Source organism: Callionymus lyra, chromosome 15 (genome assembly GCF_982586985.1).
Source record: "Callionymus lyra chromosome 15, fCalLyr1.hap1.1, whole genome shotgun sequence".
Classification (NCBI taxonomy): Eukaryota; Metazoa; Chordata; class Actinopteri; order Syngnathiformes; family Callionymidae; genus Callionymus; species Callionymus lyra.
Genome location: NC_141832.1, coordinates 2,597,922 through 2,616,268, shown reverse-complemented (window position 1 = coordinate 2,616,268; position 18,347 = coordinate 2,597,922). Strand labels below are relative to the sequence as shown.

The 18,347-nt window shown below is 39.1% G+C and overlaps 2 protein-coding genes across 2 annotated transcripts; both read left to right on the top strand.

Annotated features, from left to right (window-relative positions):
• Window positions 1–7,578: 7,578 nt before the first annotated feature.
• pirt (phosphoinositide interacting regulator of transient receptor potential channels) lies at window positions 7,579–11,076 on the top strand. The gene is made up of 2 exons (XM_087809582.1): window positions 7,579–7,713; window positions 10,671–11,076. The coding sequence occupies exon 2, from the start codon at window positions 10,675–10,677 to the stop codon at window positions 11,074–11,076; it is 402 nt and encodes a 133-aa protein (XP_087665708.1). The 5' UTR covers window positions 7,579–7,713; window positions 10,671–10,674.
• A 3,429-nt stretch (window positions 11,077–14,505) lies between these two features.
• Window positions 14,506–15,635, top strand: tmem238l (transmembrane protein 238 like). The gene has a single exon (XM_087809267.1). The coding sequence runs from the start codon at window positions 14,606–14,608 to the stop codon at window positions 15,050–15,052; it is 447 nt and encodes a 148-aa protein (XP_087665393.1). The 5' UTR covers window positions 14,506–14,605; the 3' UTR covers window positions 15,053–15,635.
• Window positions 15,636–18,347: the final 2,712 nt, after the last annotated feature.

The window sequence follows — 18,347 nt, the reverse complement described above, 5'->3', positions numbered from 1 at the left end:
TGCACGAACGCAGGAAAAAAGTCTTTTTTTTATCCTTTTATTTCATCTTCAACTTTTTGTTTATGTTCACGTATTTAGTTATTTTTTTCATGAATAAACGTGATTGGAATAAAATGAGTGTGTGTGTGTGCGTGTAGGTGTGTGTGAGTGTGTGTGTTTGTGCCTGTGTGTAGGTGTGTGTGAGTGTGTGTGTTTGTGCGTGTGTTTGTGTGTTTGTGTGTGCGTGTGTGTTTTTTGTCTGTGTGTGTGTGCGTGTCTGTGTGTGTGTGTGTGTGTGTGTGTGTGTGTGTGTGTGTGTGTGTGTGTGTGTGTGTGTGTGTGTGTGTGTGTGTCTGTGTGTGTGTGTGTGTGTGTGTGTGTGTGTCTGTGTGTGTGTGTGTGTGTGTGTGTGTCTGTGTGTGTGTGTGTGTGTGTGTGTGTGTGTGTGTGTGTGTGTGTGTGTGTGTGTGTGTGTGTGTCGGGGTGTGTGTGTGTGTGTGTGTGTGTGTGTGTGTGTGTCTGTGTGTGTGTGTGTGTGTGTGTGTGTGTGTCTGTGTGTGTGTGTGTGTGTGTGTGTGTGTGTGTGTGTGTGTGTGTAGATGTAGATGTGTGTGTGTCTGACTTACGACTTCATTTAAGCGGCTGGTCTTCAGGGAACTACAGACTCGTCAGCAGAAACGTAAGAACAAACATCAGGAAGTTCGTCGTCTGGGACTCATTTGGAAGAATTACGTCATTAGTTTCATCTCCATTTGTGTGTGTGTGTGTGTGTGTGTGTGTGTGTGTGTGTGTGTGTGTGTGTGTGTGTGCATGTGTGTGTGTTATCAACTGTTAGTGTGATAAAGTGTGTGTGATTGTGTGTTTGTTATTGTGTTTGTGTTAAAATGTGTGCGTGTGTTATAACGTGTGCGTGATCGTGAGTGCGTGTGTGTGTGTTTTTGTGATCATGTGTGCGTGTTTGTGTGTCCTCGTGTTTGTGTGTGTATGTGTGCGTGTGTTGGCTCAAGTATGTGTAATCCAGTTTGTATGTGTGTCTGTCCAGATTTGCGTGTGTTAAATTGTGTTCCAGTGTGTATGTTTCATTAGAAATACATTTAAACGTGAGTTACTCCAGAACTCTTGACGTCACTCCTCGTCCTTCATACGTCATCATCACAGCAATGACTTCTTGTAAAAGAAATGAAACCATGCGCTGATGCCGCCCTCTGCCGGCTCAAGCGGGAGCTACATCAGTCGAGATGACGTCGATGAACATGTTTTTCCACCAAAGGATGACAGACACATGTGACGTCAGAGTCGCTTAATGGACGAGTCGAGTAACAGCACTTAGAGCTGTGACGTCATGACGCAGCCATTATCAGCCTCGATAAGTACAAAGTTTCATGTCAGTAGTAATATCACTGTAAGTACTCAAGTACTTGACTTGTCACTTGTCACTTTTATTTGAGTCATAAAAGTCATATTCAAAGTAGCAGTTGTTTGTATTAATAGTTATATATACATAAATAAATATACTAAATATACACAAACACTATGTGTGTCAGTTAAGAAGAGTCAGTTGTGTGTCAGTTAAGATTAGTCAGTTGTGTGTTAGTTAAGATGAGTCAGTTGTGTGTTAGTTAAGGTGAGTCAGTTGTGTGTCAGTTAAGATTATTCAGTTGTGTGTCAGTTAAGATTAGTCAGTTGTGTGTCAGTTAAGATTAGTCAGTTGTGTGTTAGTTAAGGTGAGTCAGTTGTGTGTCAGTTAAGATTATTCAGTTGTGTGTCAGTTAAGGTGAGTCAGTTGTGTGTCAGTTAAGATTATTCAGTTGTGTGTCGGTTAAGATTAGTCAGTTGTGTGTCAGTTAAGATTAGTCAGTTGTGTGTTAGTTAAGGTGAGTCAGTTGTGTGTCAGTTAAGATTATTCAGTTGTGTGTCAGTTGTGTGTCAGTTAAGGTGAGTCAGTTGTGAGTCAGTTAAGATTATTCAGTTGTGTGTCAGTTAAGATTAGTCAGTTGTGTGTCAGTTAAGATTAGTCAGTTGTGTGTCAGTTAAGGTGAGTCAGTTGTTTGTCAGTTAAGATTATTCAGTTGTGTGTTAGTTAAGATGAGTCAGTTGTGTGTCAGTTAAGGTGAGTCAGTTGTGTGTCAGTTAAGATTATTCAGTTGTGTGTCAGTTAAGGTGAGTCAGTTGTGTGTCAGTTAAGGTGAGTCAGTTGTGTGTTAGTTAAGGTGAGTCAGTTGTGTGTCAGTTAAGATGAGTCAGTTGTGTGTCAGTTAAGATGAGTCAGTTGTGTGTCAGTTAAGATTAGTCAGTTGTGTGTTAGTTAAGATGAGTCAGTTGTGTGTTACTTAAGGTGAGTCAGTTGTGTGTCAGTTAAGATGAGTCAGTTGTGTGTCAGTTAAGATTAGTCAGTTGTGTGTCAGTTAAGATGAGTCAGTTGTGTGTTAGTTAAGATGAGTCAGTTGTGTGTCAGTTAAGATGAGTCAGTTGTGTGTCAGTTAAGGTGAGTAAGTTGTGTGTCAGTTAAGATTAGTCAGTTGTGTTTCAGTTAAGATGAGTCAGTTGTGTGTCAGTTAAGATGAGTCAGTTGTGTGTCAGTTAAGATGAGTCAGTTGTGTGTCAGTTAAGATTAGTCAGTTGTGTGTTAGTTAAGATGAGTCAGTTGTGTGTTAGTTAAGGTGAGTCAGTTGTGTGTCAGTTAAGATGAGTCAGTTGTGTGTCAGTTAAGATTAGTCAGTTGTGTGTCAGTTAAGGTGAGTCAGTTGTGTGTCAGTTAAGATTATTCAGTTGTGTGTTAGTTAAGATGAGTCAGTTGTGTGTCAGTTAAGGTGAGTCAGTTGTGTGTCAGTTAAGATTATTCAGTTGTGTGTCAGTTAAGGTGAGTCAGTTGTGTGTCAGTTAAGGTGAGTCAGTTGTGTGTCAGTTAAGATTATTCAGTTGTGTGTTAGTTAAGATTAGTCAGTTGTGTGTCAGTTAAGGTGAGTCAGTTGTGTGTCAGTTAAGGTGAGTAAGTTGTGTGTCAGTTAAGATTAGTCAGTTGTGTTTCAGTTAAGATGAGTCAGTTGTGTGTCAGTTAAGATGAGTCAGTTGTGTGTCAGTTAAGATGAGTCAGTTGTGTGTCAGTTAAGATTAGTCAGTTGTGTGTTAGTTAAGATGATTCAGTTGTGTGTCAGTTAAGAAGAGTCAGTTGTGTGTCAGTTAAGATGAGTCAGTTGTGTGTCAGTTAAGATTAGTCAGTTGTGTGTTAGTTAAGATGAGTCAGTTGTGTGTTAGTTAAGGTGAGTCAGTTGTGTGTCAGTTAAGATGAGTCAGTTGTGTGTCAGTTAAGATTAGTCAGTTGTGTGTTAGTTAAGATGAGTCAGTTGTGTGTTAGTTAAGGTGAGTCAGTTGTGTGTCAGTTAAGATTATTCAGTTGTGTGTCAGTTAAGGTGAGTCAGTTGTGTGTCAGTTAAGGTGAGTCAGTTGTGTGTCAGTTAAGATTAGTCAGTTGTGTGTCAGTTAAGATGAGTCAGTTGTGTGTTAGTTAAGATGAGTCAGTTGTGTGTCAGTTAAGATTAGTCAGTTGTGTGTCAGTTAAGATGAGTCAGTTGTGTGTCAGTTAAGGTGAGTAAGTTGTGTGTCAGTTAAGATTAGTCAGTTGTGTGTCAGTTAAGATGAGTCAGTTGTGTGTCAGTTAAGATCAGTCAATTAAGATTAGTCAGTTGTTTGTCAGTTAATATTAGTCAGTTGTATGTCAGTTAAGATGAGTCAGTTGTGTGTCAGTTAAGATCATATGTCAGTTGTGGGTCAGTTATGTTAGTCATATGTCAGTTGTGAGTTTGCTGTGTTAATCATATGTCAGTCGTTCGTCAGTTTTGTTTGTCATATGTCAGTCGTGCGTCAGTTGTGTTAGCCATATGTCAGTTGTGGGTCAGTTGTGTTAGTCATATGTCAGTCGTGCATCAGTTTTGTTAGTCATATGTCGGTCGTGGGTCAGTTGTGTTAGTCATATGTCAGTCGTGCGTGAGTTGTGTTAGTCATATGTCAGTTGTGGGTCAGCTGTGTTAGTCATATGTCAGTTGTGAGTCGGTTGAAAATCTGCTGCATTAATTATGTCAGTTGTGTTTTAGTTTGGTCAGTAGTGTGTCATTCTGTTTAGCTATGTGTAAGCTGTTTTTCAGTTGTGTAAGTCATATGTCAGTTGTTTACCTGGCTTGAGTCATTTGCCCTGTGTTCATAATCATATCAGCAGTTGTGTGTCAGTTGTACATAGGTTACATCAGTTCATGTCAGTTGTGGGTCAGTTGCATTAGTGGTGTGTCACTTGTAAGTCAGTTGTGAGTCAGTTACTATAGTTGTGTGTCAGTTGCAAAAATTTTGGCTGGTCAGTTGTACGTCAGCAACTGTAGTGGTCAGTTGTGAGTCAGTTACTATAGTTGTGTGTCAGTTGCGAAAGTTTGGACTGGTCCGTTGTGCTTCATTAACTGTAGTGGTCAGTTGTGAGTCAGTTACTTTAGTTGTGTGTCAGTTGCGAAAGTTTGGAGTGGTCAGTTGTGAGTCACACAGACGCCACAGTGAGTGTCAGTTGTGCGTCAGTGACGAAACTCTCACGATCAACGGAAGATCAACAACAGAGACCCGTCTGGTAAAACTGACCCTCAGTGCTGATAATTCGTTTTCCCTCCTCAGCAGCCGAGGCTCAGGTTTCATCTGCATCAACGGCCGGATCCTCCCGAAGCGTCTCGAGCTGTTTAACCAGCGTCTCCGTGACGGAGCAGGTTTTGACACGTGAAGCTTCCATGACTCGAGAAACTCTGGACTCCATGGATTGAGTTTGAACATCATTTTAAAATCATAAACTCATTCAATGTGTTAAATAATTCAATGTCAGTTAGTAATGTATATTTGTAGAAAACTTTAATGTACACAAATATTCAGGAGCAACCAGTGAGAACCAATCCATCGTGGATCATTGTGTGTCATTTGTGTTGATTTTGTGACAGTTGTGTTTCTTCTGTGTCAGTTGCGTTAGTTGTCTGTAACTAGTGTTAGTTTTGAGTCAGTTAGTTGCATGTCAGTTGCGTTACTTCTGTGTCAGTTAACTTGTGTTTGTTGTATTAGTAGTGAGTCAGTTTTGTTAGTTGTGTGTCAGTCGCTTTAGTTGCGTGTCAGTCGCGTTGGTTGTTTGTCAGTAACATTAATTGTGTGTCAGTTAATTAGTTGGGTGTCAACTGTGTTACTTCTGTGTCAGTTGAGTTAGTTGCATGTCAGTTGTGAGTTAGTTTTGTTAGTCATTTGCATTAGTTGTGAGTCAGTTGTGAGTCAGTTGTGTTAGTTGTGAGTCAGTTTTGTTAGTTGTGAGTCAGTTTTGTTAGTTGTTAGTCTGTTTTGTTAGTTGTTAGTCAGTTTTGTTAGTTGTGAGTCAGTTTTGTTAGTTGTTAGTCAGTTTTGTTAGTTGTGAGTCTGTTTTGTTAGTTGTTAGTCAGTTTTGTTAGTTGTGAGTCTGTTTTGTTAGTTGTGAGTCTGTTTTGTTAGTTGTTAGTCAGTTTTGTTAGTTGTGAGTCAGTTTTGTTAGTTGTTAGTCTGTTTTTTTAGTTGTGAGTCAGTTTTGTTAGTTGTGAGTCAGTTTTGTTAGTTGTTAGTCTGTTTTGTTAGTTGTGAGTCAGTTTTGTTAGTTGTTAGTCTGTTTGTTAGTTGTTAGTCAGTTTTGTTAGTTGTGAGTCAGTTTTGTTAGTTGTAAGTCTGTTTTGTTAGTTGTTAGTCTGTTTTGTTAGTTGTTAGTCTGTTTTGTTAGTTGTGAGTCAGTTTTGTTAGTTGTTAGTCTGTTTTGTTAGTCAGTTTTGTTAGTTGTGAGGCAGTTTTGTTAGTTGTTAGTCTGTTTTGTTAGTTTTTAGTCAGTTTTGTTAGTTGTGAGTCAGTTTTGTTAGTTGTTTGTCAGTTCTGTTAGTTGTGAGTCAGTTTTGTTAGTTGTGAGTCAGTTTTGTTAGCTGTTAGTCTGTTTTGTTAGTTGTGAGTCAATTTTGTTAGTTGTGAGACAGTTGTGTTAGTTGTGAGTCAGTTTTGTTAGTTGTGAGTCTGTTTTGTTAGTTGTGAGTCTGTTTTGTTAGTTGTGAGTCAGTTTTGTTAGTTGTGAGTCAGTTTTGTTAGTTGTTAGTCTGTTTTGTTAGTCTGTTTTGTTAGTTGTGAGGCAGTTTTGTTAGTTGTTAGTCTGTTTTGTTAGTTGTTAGTCAGTTTTGTTAGTTGTGAGTCAGTTTTGTTAGTTGTTAGTCAGTTTTGTTAGTTGTGAGTCAGTTTTGTTAGTTGTGAGTCAGTTTTGTTAGTTGTGAGTCAATTTTGTTAGTTGTGAGTCTGTTTTGTTAGTTGTGAGTCTGTTTTGTTAGTTGTGAGTCAGTTTTGTTAGTTGTTAGTCAGTTTTGTTAGTTGTGAGTCTGTTTTGTTAGTTGTTAGTCTGTTTTGTTAGTTGTGAGTCAGTTTTGTTAGTTGTTAGTCAGTTTTGTTAGTTGTGAGTCTGTTTTATTAGTTGTGAGACAGTTGTGTTAGTTGTTAGTCAGTTTTGTTAGTTGTTAGTCAGTTTTGTTAGTTGTTAGTCTGTTTTGTTAGTTGTGAGTCTGTTTTGTTAGTTGTTAGTCAGTTTTGTTAGTTGTTAGTCTGTTTTGTTAGTTGTTAGTCAGTTTTGTTAGTTGTGAGTCTGTTTTATTAGTTGTGAGACAGTTGTGTTAGTTGTTAGTCAGTTTTGTTAGTTGTTAGTCAGTTTTGTTAGTTGTTAGTCTGTTTTGTTAGTTGTTAGTCTGTTTTGTTAGTTGTGAGTCAGTTTTGTTAGTTGTTAGTCAGTTTTGTTAGTTGTGAGTCTGTTTTGTTAGTTGTTAGTCTGTTTTGTTAGTTGTGAGTCAGTTTTGTTAGTTGTTAGTCAGTTTTGTTAGTTGTGAGTCTGTTTTATTAGTTGTGAGACAGTTGTGTTAGTTGTTAGTCAGTTTTGTTAGTTGTTAGTCAGTTTTGTTAGTTGTTAGTCTGTTTTGTTAGTTGTGAGTCAGTTTTGTTAGTTGTGAGCCAGTTTTGTTAGTTGTGAGTCAGTTTTGTTAGTTGTTAGTCTGTTTTGTTAGTTGTGAGTCTGTTTTGTTAGTTGTTAGTCTGTTTTGTTAGTTGTTAGTCAGTTTTGTTAGTTGTTAGTCAGTTTTGTTAGTTGTGAGTCAGTTTTGTTAGTTGTGAGTCTGTTTTGTTAGTTGTGAGTCAGTTTTGTTAGTTGTGAGTCTGTTTTGTTAGTTGTGAGTCAGTTTTGTTAGTTGTGAGTCTGTTTTGTTAGTTGTGAGTCTGTTTTGTTAGTTGTCTGGTGAGGACTTTGAAAAAAGTCGTCTCAACTCGACTCACGTTTCATGGACTTTTCTGCCCAAAAAGCAACGACTTCCTGCTTCTTCTGGTTTAATGACTTCACTGATGGACTCGAAAGCCTCGTCGGTCGCGCCGGTCGATACGGTGCCGACGGGCGGCCATGTTGGAAACTCTGATCGCGGCGCAGAAGAAGAATGTGTTGTGGTCGAGGCGTGCTGTGCGAGCGAGCAGACGAGGCCTGAGTGGTTCTGGTGCGGAGGGTCCCGGGGGAGCCGGGCCGGTGGAGGGGGGGCGGCTGGAGGGGCGGCTGGAGGGGCGGCTGGAGGGACGGCAGGAGGGTCAGAGGAGTCTGGAGCTCGGGACGACTGCAGCGTTTCCTCCATGACGGGAAGATCCTGATCCTGATCCTGGTCCTGATCCTGATCCTGATCCTGATCCAGGTCTGAGGTACGACTTGATTGACAGCTTGTTGTTTTTTGTCATAGTTGTCGTCACGTGTCGCTCGACAAACGCACACACCTTCGACACACATTGTTCACTTCACTTAACGTAAACACACACTTTTTTATGCACACGATCACAATGAGCTCACAGACACACACACTCACTTACTGACACGCACTCATATTTATGTGTTGTGTGTCAGTTTTTTCTGTCAATAGCTCTACACACACACTTTTTTAAACACACACATAATAACAACGAGGTTGTGTGTCAGTCATGTCTTTTTTTTGTCTGTTGTGTGTCGGTTGTGCTAGTCATGCAGCATTGGTTGTGTGTGACTTGTGTAGTTGTTCATCAATACACATTTATATTTTAAATAAACGTAAACATGGACTTTTTCTACACACACATTATCACAATGATACACAAACACTGATACTTTTACTGACGTACACACACACTTATAAAAAGTGTAGTGTCTCAGTTGTGTGTCACTGGCATTATTGTGCATTAGTTGCGTTTCAGTTGAGTTAGTTGTGTGTCCGTTTTTTGTCACATTTGTAGTTCACCTAAATGTAAACATACACTTTTTTATACACATACACAATCAAAATTGTCTCACAGATACACACACTGATGAGTTTACGAATGTATGTTGAGTGTGTGTCCGTTATGTGTTTTCTGTGTCAATTGTGTGTCAGTTGTACGCTACTTGCATGAATTGTGTGTTAGTTTTCTGTCAATAACCGTTTTCATTTGGACTAAATGTAAACACACAATTTTTTATACACACACGACCTCACAACAACCTCACAAATAAATACACTTTTACTGATGTACACACTAATAAAACAATGTTAGTGTTTGTTGTGTATCAGTTGTGTGTCATTTGGATTAGTTGCCTTTAATTTATGTGAGTTTTTTGTCAATAAATATTTTTATTTTTAATAAATGTATACGTACACTTTTTTATACACATACTATCAAAATTATCTCACAAATACACACTCTGATACACACACATACACACACTAATGATACCAATGACAACACAACAACACAGACACACCCAGACTCACTCAAACACACATGTTGACATACAAACACAAGACGATTTGAAGGTGTACACATTCAACAACACACTTTCACACACAAACACTTACGAATGTTACAATAGACACGTCTACACTCACTGACCTACACACAGGGAGACACACACCTACTGACAACAACACAAACACACATTCAACAACACACTTTCACACACAAACACTCACGAATGTTACATTAGACACATCTACACTCACTGACCATCACACAGGGAGACACACACCTACTGTCATCAACACAAACACACATTCAACATCAACACACATCTGTTCCCACACCAGTAAACACACACACATGTGCATAACCACAGGCAGACACACACCAATCATGTACACACACTGACACACACTCATTAACGCAGACCCACAGAAGTAAAGACACACATTTGCACACAAACAGGAAGATACACACCAATTGTGGACACACACTAATGAACACTCATCTGCTCACACAATCACTCAGAGATGTAAAGATACACACATGCACACTGACACACACCTACAGTCATCAACACACACACCAACACAGACACTTGTCAACACACACATGCACACACACAAACCCTCACAAAAGTAAGGACACACTTATACATGTCCAGACAAATGAAGGCAGACACACACCTACTGTCACGGACACACACTCTCATACACACTTTTCAGCGCACACACTCGTTAAATGTCCAAACACACACCTACTGTCACGACACACACACACACACACACCGACACAGACACTTGTCAACACACACATACACACACACAAACCCTCACAAAAGTTAAGACACCTACACATGTCCAGACACACAAAGGCAGACACACACCTACTGTCACAGACACACACTCTCATACACACTTTTCAGCGCACACACTCATTAAATGTCCAAACACACACCTACTGTCACAGACACACACTCTCATACACACTTTTCAGCGCACACACTCATTAAATGTCCAAACACACACCTACTGTCACGGACACACACTCTCATACACACTTTTCAGCGCACACACTCATTAAATGTCCAAACACACACCTACTGTCACAGACACACACTCTCATACACACTTTTCAGCGCACACACTCGTTAAATGTCCAAACACACACCTACTGTCACGACACACACTCTCATACACACTTTTCAGCGCACACACTCATTAAATGTCCAAACACACACCTACTGTCACAGACACACACTCTCATACACACTTTTCAGCGCACACACTCATTAAATGTCCAAACACACACCTACTGTCACGGACACACACTCTCGTACACACTTTTCAGCGCACACACTCATTAAATGTCCAAACACACACCTACTGTCACGGACACACACACTCATGCACACTTTTCAGCGCACACACTCATTAAATGTCCAAACACACACCTACTGTCACAGACACACACTCTCATACACACTTTTCAGCGCACACACTCATTAAATGTCCAAACACACACCTACTGTCAGGGACACACACTCTCATACACACTTTTCAGCGCACACACTCATTAAATGTCCAAACACACACCTACTGTCACGGACACACAGTAATCAACACACACTTTCTCACAAATGTAAAAATAAACACACAAACGTAGTTTTATTAACGATATTTAAATATTGATACACAACTGAATCTGATTGGCTGACGAGGTTTCGTGAAACAGGTTCTTAGTCTCTCAGTCCACCAGAGGGCGCTCTCTGCTTTACTTACCTTTGAAGAACCGCCTGGTTCTCGAAGCGACGGCGCCACCTACTGAGCTCTGGTATCGACCCTGTTTCACGAAACCTCGGCGGCCAGCGGTGATGACATCATCAAGCGGCGCCGTGACCCGCCCTGTGTGTCCAGAGTCATGCCGGAGAACATCCCTCTGGGCGAGTGCACTCTGTCCCAGTCCCGGGACCAGCTGACGCCCCCCAGCCAGACCGCCAGCACCGTCTTCTCGCTGTCCCGGAGCGAGTCCCTCTGGACCTCCGAGGCCGCCCCCCCCAAGAGGTCCCAGGTCTACTGGTACCCCATCCAGTTCATGTCCACCGGGACCGTCTTCCTGCTGTGCGGCGCCATCATCAGCGGCCTCTACTTCGCCGGCCACTGCAGGAAGCTCACCAACTTCCTGGGACCCGCCCTGCTGTCCGTGGGGCTGATGGTCCTGGTGGTGGGCGTGGTCCTGATCCCCATCACCAAGGAGAACAACCAGAGGTCCAGCATGAAGAAGCCCTTCGCCTACTACCGGCAACCTCAGTTTAACCTTTGACTCGGGGGGGTGTTGACGGGGTCAATAAAGACTTCCTGTGATGAAGACTCACGACTCACGGCTCTAAGACTCATTCAAAAGACTCATGAATGCAAAAAAAAACAATATTTTTTTAAATAACGCGTTTTAAACTTTATTCCGATTTTTGGCGGGAAATTTAAATGAATCCACGTGACACTCATAAACTCAGATTATCCAGTTTACACAAAAATGTATCGTTAAGATGTCGGGAATAACCCAGAAATTTTATTTAAAACACATCCATGGACAAGACTATGGCGTTAGCTATGATGCTAACTAGCCCCATGCTAACATGCTAACAGAAACACTGCTATTGTTGTTTTATCGGGTCTGTTCAAATTCGGTAAATTAAAAAAGCAGTTAAGAATATGTATTTTAAATATACGTATAAATATACATTTACGTTATCAAAAACATTCAAAAAACCTCAATATTTTTTTAAATAACGTGTTTTAAACTTTATTCCGACTTTTGGCGGGAAATTTAAATGAATCCACGTGACACTCATAAACTCAGATTATCCAGTTTACACAAAATGTATCGTTAAGATGTCGGGAATAACCCAAAAACTTTATTTAAAACACATCCATGGACAAGACTATGGCGTTAGCTATGATGCTAACTAGCCCCATGCTAACATGCCAACAGAAACACTGCTATTGTTGTTTTATCGGGTCTGTTTGAATTCGGTTAATAAAAAAAAAGCAGTTAAGAATATGTATTTTAAATATACGTATAAATATACATTTACGTTATCAATAAAATAAACATCATATATTAACTATACATTTAGTCTGGTTTTAGAGATTTAAACAAAGATTAAAATAATAAGTAAAGTCAGTGAGTTTCAGAGAGAACAGCGTGAATATATTTTTGTCAATAAAGTTTTGAAGGCGCATTTAATTTTGTTGACATTTCACCAAAAATCCATTTTTTATCGCTTTAAACAAAAATAAGGTCGATGTTAATCAAGTATAATCAGTTATACGGTAAGATAAAGATGTGAACATGTTTTTGTCAATAAAGTTTTGAAGACACGTTCGATTATGTTGAAGTTTTACCACTAATAATAAATAAATAACAGTAAAATCTAGTACGATGCTAACACGCTAAGCTAACAGAGACAACTCTGTTGTTTTTCATTGAATCTGTTTCTATTCATTCAACTAATAAAACCGTGTTAAAACTTTGCTTTGATTAAAATGTTTAATTTTATATTTAAAAAATAAATCATAATTTTGTTTGAATCTTAGATATTTAAACGAAAATGCTGATGCTAATAATGAAGTATATTCTGATAGTAGTCAGTCTATTATATATATATATTATATATACTGAGAAAGATGTGAACATATTTTTGTCAATAAAGTTTTGAAGACACATTTAATTACGTTTTTACGTAAGTTTTCCACTAATAATATAACCTAATACGAAGTTAACAAATAACTTGTTGTGTCTCTATTCATTAAATTAAAATGAAAGTCAAAACAACAGATTAAATTCTATTTATTGTGTTATGTTTATTGTGTTACACTCCAGGTTCTTTCCTATTATTCTTTATTTACGTCTTTTGTCATCGTCTACGGCGTCGCTGGCGTTAGCACGTGGTCGTTAGCATCATGCTATGGTTAGCATCCATTTCCTGTCAACCATTGACACGGCTGTGCTTCGCGGCGCGAGCGACCTCATCCATTAACAGTCATTAAATATTTACCAGCGACGTCTCGTAAAACCTGCTTTTACGGTCGACTCATTCAAATGTTCTCGTCTCAGCGCATTTGCTTTTTCAAACATTTGCATCGTCGTGTGAGACGCTCCCGTGTCCGCGAGTCACTTCCTGTGGCGGAGGAGGAGGCCCCGGGGAGGACCCGCTGGTCGTCATGGTAACACTCCTGACGATGTTGTCTTCTCTGAAATACACTTTTAAAGATAATCGTCTCAATATCACGTGAATGTTATTAAAAAACATTAATAATTGAAGATGAGTTTTACACGTAATCCTCAGATTATCCAGTTCACACGAACATGTATCGTCAAGATGTCGGGAATAATAAAAAACTTTATTTAAAACAGATCCATTTGCGACAAAACAATAGCAATAATGCTAACTATTATACTAACTTTATTTTTATTTATTTTATTTATTTTATTTATTTTATTTATTTTATTTATTTTATTTATTTTATTTATTTTATTTATTTTATTTATTTTATTTATTTTAATTTATTTGTATTTATTTATTTTATTTTTATTTTATTTTATTTATTTTTTATAAAAAATGCTGTATGTATTGGCTATTGGAAAAAACTATTTCAAATAAAGTTTCCTTACCTTACCTTTAGCGCGATGCTAACATGCTAACAGAAAAAGGAGCTTTTTTTGTTTTATCAGATGTTTTTATTCATTAAATTATATATATTTTTAAAAACAAGAGAATATAAAAAACTTGAGCCCCTTTTCTTACAACTTAACTTAAGTTTTAGATAATTTAACAACAGTTTGGATCCTAATAATGAAGTATAATCATTGATAAAGTGAGTTTTAAAGATTAAAATATGAGAATAACTTGCTGTTAATAGTTTTGAAGAATCATTAAATTACATTTTATAAATAATGATATATAGTTGGTTCGACGATGTTGTTTTGAATCTAGTTTATATTTCATTAAGAAAAAATAGTAATAATAACAAATAACATTTTAAATGATGGCAACATGTAATCAATGTATATATTCTCAATTGATTCTTTTGATTAATATAATATTATTTCCCTGATTTGAATTTGTATTTTATTTACATCAAAAATTATTTCCATTTAAAAAATTACATTTAGAAGTTTGTACATATTTAGAGATTCAAACAAACATCCTGGTAACACAACTGACTTTATAATAGTTTAACAAAGCTGTGTTGTGTTTATAAAAACTAAAATAATTATATAAAAAATAATAAAAATAAAAAAAGCAACATATTATTCAAAACGTGATTTATTTATTATTTAATAATTAACAAAACAATCAGAAATTTACCTTAAAATTAGTATTTTTATTGATCGAAACGTTTTAATTTTATTTATTTTTAAAGCTGTAGTGATTCAAACAAAGATTCTAATGATAATTATGAAATATAATCAATAATAAAGTGACTTTTAGAAAAAACGTGAAGATATTTTTGTCAATACACATCATTATTTCACAATTGAACCAACATTGATCGAATCCTCTGATCGTTCGAGGTTTGTTTCTTCTTCTCATTTGGGCGGGTTCGTCCAGTTCCCACGTGGTGCTGACGCCTTGGATTTGCCAGTCAAAGCTGATGTTAAACATGAGTCGTGAGTCCAGCAGGATTTCCATCTGCTGACGAGCGTCAGGTCCGTGTTTACAGAGTGCGCGTGTGCGCGTGCGTGTTCCGCCCTCCTGCGGGCGCGGGCGGGGCGTGTCCTCCCTCAGGTGCGCCTCCTCACCTGCAGCATCCTCGCTCCGTTAGAGGCGAGAGAACATGTTCCCAGGATGGACGTGAGGTCTCGCATCGGGACCTGCCTGCCGGTCTTCGTGCTCGCCATCGTGCTGGACCTGCTGGGCCTGGTCGTGCTCCTGGTGGGCATCTTCGCGGACCTGCGCGTCTCGGGCCGCTTCTACGGGGACTTCTTGATCTACAGCGGGGCCCTGGTCCTCTTCCTCACGCTCTTCCTCTGGCTCATGTGGTACGTGGGCAACCTGCGCGTGTCCGTGGACCTGGGTCCGGACCGCAGCACCAGCATCTCCCGGCTGGCCCGGAAGCTGACGGAGAGGCTGAGCCGCCGCCTGGGAGCCGCGGAGCCGGGACCGAGTCCAGACCCGGACGAGGAGCAGAGACCGGCGAAGGCCAGCAGGGTGACATGGGGCAGATCCACGGTCTTCCATAACGAGGGCTACGACGCCAGCCTGGACTCCCCCGCGGACGAGGTGCACACCTGAAGACCACCTGAGGAACACCTGAGGAACACCTGAAGAACACCTGAAGAACACCTGAGGAACACCTGAAGACCACCTGAGGAACACCTGAAGAACACCTGAGGAACACCTGAAGACCACCTGAAGACCACCTGAGGAACACCTGAGGAACACCTGAAGAACACCTGAAGACCACCTGCTGGTCTTAATCCCGCGGTTCTGGATTATTTATTACAACGTCATGACGTCACTTTATGACGCACAACGTCGACTGAAAACTTTATTTACAAAACAATTACAATTGAAGTGAGTTTTAAGTTTATCCCTTTTTTTTAAAAGCAAGTTTTATAATCTATAATATTGGTTCTATTCGCTTTAAATCAGAGTTTATTTGACAGTTGATGTTTAAATTAATCTCGTCACGTGGTTCAAATCTTCAACTCAAAATGGCGGTCACGTGACGCAAATACGTATATTATCCTGTCGATGTGCACTTTCTTTAAAAAATACGTAAATAATGTTTATAGATGATGAAGTTTGTTTGAGAAGTAGTTAAAATATATACAATTTATTTATTCAGAAAAAAATAAAAATAAATACAAAAACATCTCTGGTCGTTATTTAAGGATGTTTGTGATGTTTAACGTTTTAAATTAAACTGTTATTGAGTTTAAACTGGTGACATTTGTTATCATTAAAGTAAGATTATTTATAATTATGTTTGTAATATTTGCTGTTTTTTTTCTGACACAATACAAAGAAGTTTTATGTTCATTTTTTAAATTTAAAACCTTTTCAAAGTAATCCTTATTCAATAGGACTGAGATCAAAGGTTGAAAACATGGTTCCATCTGGTCCCTGTAAAGAGACTCTCTGGTCCCTGTAAAGAGACTCTCTGGTCCCTGTAAAGAGACTCTCTGGTCCCTGTAAAGAGACTCTGGTCCCTGTAAAACTCTCTGGTCCCTGTAAAACTCTCTGGTCCCTGTAAAGAGACTCTCTGGTCCCTGTAAAACTCTCTGGTCCCTGTAAAACTCTCTGGTCCCTGTAAAACTTTCTGGTCCCTGTAAAGAGACTCTCTGGTCCCTGTAAAACTCTCTGGTCCCTGTAAAGAGACTCTCTGGTCCCTGTAAAGAGACTCTCTGGTCCCTGTAAAACTCTGTGGTCCCTGTAAAGAGACTCTCTGGTCCCTGTAAAACTCTCTGGTCCCTGTAAAACTCTCTGGTCCCTGTAAAGAGACTCTCTGGTCCCTGTAAAGAGACTCTCTGGTCCCTGTAAAACTCCCTTGTCCCTGTAAAACTCTCTGGTCCCTGTAAAACGTTCTGGTCCCTGTAAAGAGACTCTCTGGTCCCTGTAAAGAGACTCTCTGGTCCCTGTAAAGAGACTCTCTGGTCCCTGTAAAACTCTCTGGTCCCTGTAAAACTCTCTGGTCCCTGTAAAGAGACTCTCTGGTCCCTGTAAAACTCTCTGGTCCCTGTAAAACTCTCTGGTCCCTGTAAAGAGACTCTCTGGTCCCTGTAAAACTCTCTGGTCCCTGTAAAACTCTCTGGTCCCTGTAAAGAGACTCTCTGGTCCCTGTAAAGAGACTCTGGTCCCTGTAAAGAGACTCTCTGGTCCCTGTAAAACTCTCTGGTCCCTGTAAAACTCTCTGGTCCCTGTAAAGAGACTCTCTGGTCCCTGTAAAACTCTCTGGTCCCTGTAAAACTCTCTGGTCCCTGTAAAACTCTCTGGTCCCTGTAAAGAGACTCTCTGGTCCCTGTAAAGAGACTCTCTGGTCCCTGTAAAACTCTCTGGTCCCTGTAAAACTCTCTGGTCCCTGTAAAGAGACTCTCTGGTCCCTGTAAAACTCTCTGGTCCCTGTAAAGAGACTCTCTGGTCCCTGTAAAACTCTCTGGTCCCTGTAAAGAGACTCTCTGGTCCCTGTAAAGAGACTCTCTGGTCCGACTGGTTTTTGTTGCTTAAACAAACACCACGAGCCTCAAACTTCAGATCCGGAGTCGAGACCTTTTGTCGAGTGTCGAGTTCACGCTGTGTACTCATGGAGTATTGTGAGCAAAAGTACACATTTTCATCCACGAACAAACACCAGTGAACACTCAGTAGAAACAAGTTAGTAATATTTGTCGAGACCAGGGTCACGAAGCACTTAAACAATCGAAACAATACTCAATAAAATATATAATTAAAAGATCAAGACAACACCAGGTATAGAACTAGTGTACTCCGAGTGTACTTGTTTCATAGTATAGTTTACTTTTGACAGCCCTTAGCAATAATAAGTATGTCTACTTGTAATTATAATTCATCCAATGTCATTAAAGTACAGTTTCCTGCTTTTATTGTAATGATCCAGAAGTAAACTTTGCAAAGGATTATGGGAGTTGGTGTACACACCAGTGACAAACATGTGACGTACTTCCAAACACTCTCAAGGTCACATACTGTGACTTCAAGGTCACAACATAAGCCTGAGAAACTTAATGTTGCTGGTTCGAGTCCGGCAAATGTGGCGCATTTTACATAGTACTTTGTTACTATATAGATAGGTATACTTGAAAATATACTTCAGTAAACAAAACTCGATTGGAAAAAAAACTATTTGTTCAATAAAGTTCTACCTAACCTCTATACTCTAAGTGTATACCTAGTACACTGGTAGTATTGAGATGAGTATACTTGAAAGTATACTTCTGTAAACTATACTCCATACTCTAAGTGTATACCTAATACACTGTTAGTATTGAGATGAGTATACTTGAAAGTATACTTCTGTTAACAAAACTCTATACTCTGAGTCTATACCTAGTACTTTGGTAGTATAGCGATAAGTATACTTGAAAGTATACTTCTGTGAACTAAACTACAGACTCTGAGTGTATACCTAGTACTTTGGTAAAATAGAGATGATTATACTTGAAAGTAAATGAAATTAAACACAACTCTATACTCTGATTTTATACCTAGTACGGTACCTAGTATTGGTAGTATTGAGATGAGTATACTTGAAAGTATACTTCTGTACACTAAACAATATACTATTATTGTATACCTAGTACACTGGTAATATTGAGATGAGTATACTTGAAAGTATACTTCTGTACACTAAACAATATACTATTATTGTATACCTTGTACACTGGTAATATTGAGACGAGTATACTTGAAAGTATACTTCTGTACACTGAACTATATACTATTAGTGTATACCTAGTACACTGGTAATATTGAGATGAGTATACTTGAAAGTATACTTCTGTACACTAAACGATATACTATTAGTGTATATCTAGTACACTGGTAATATTGAGATGAGTATACTTGA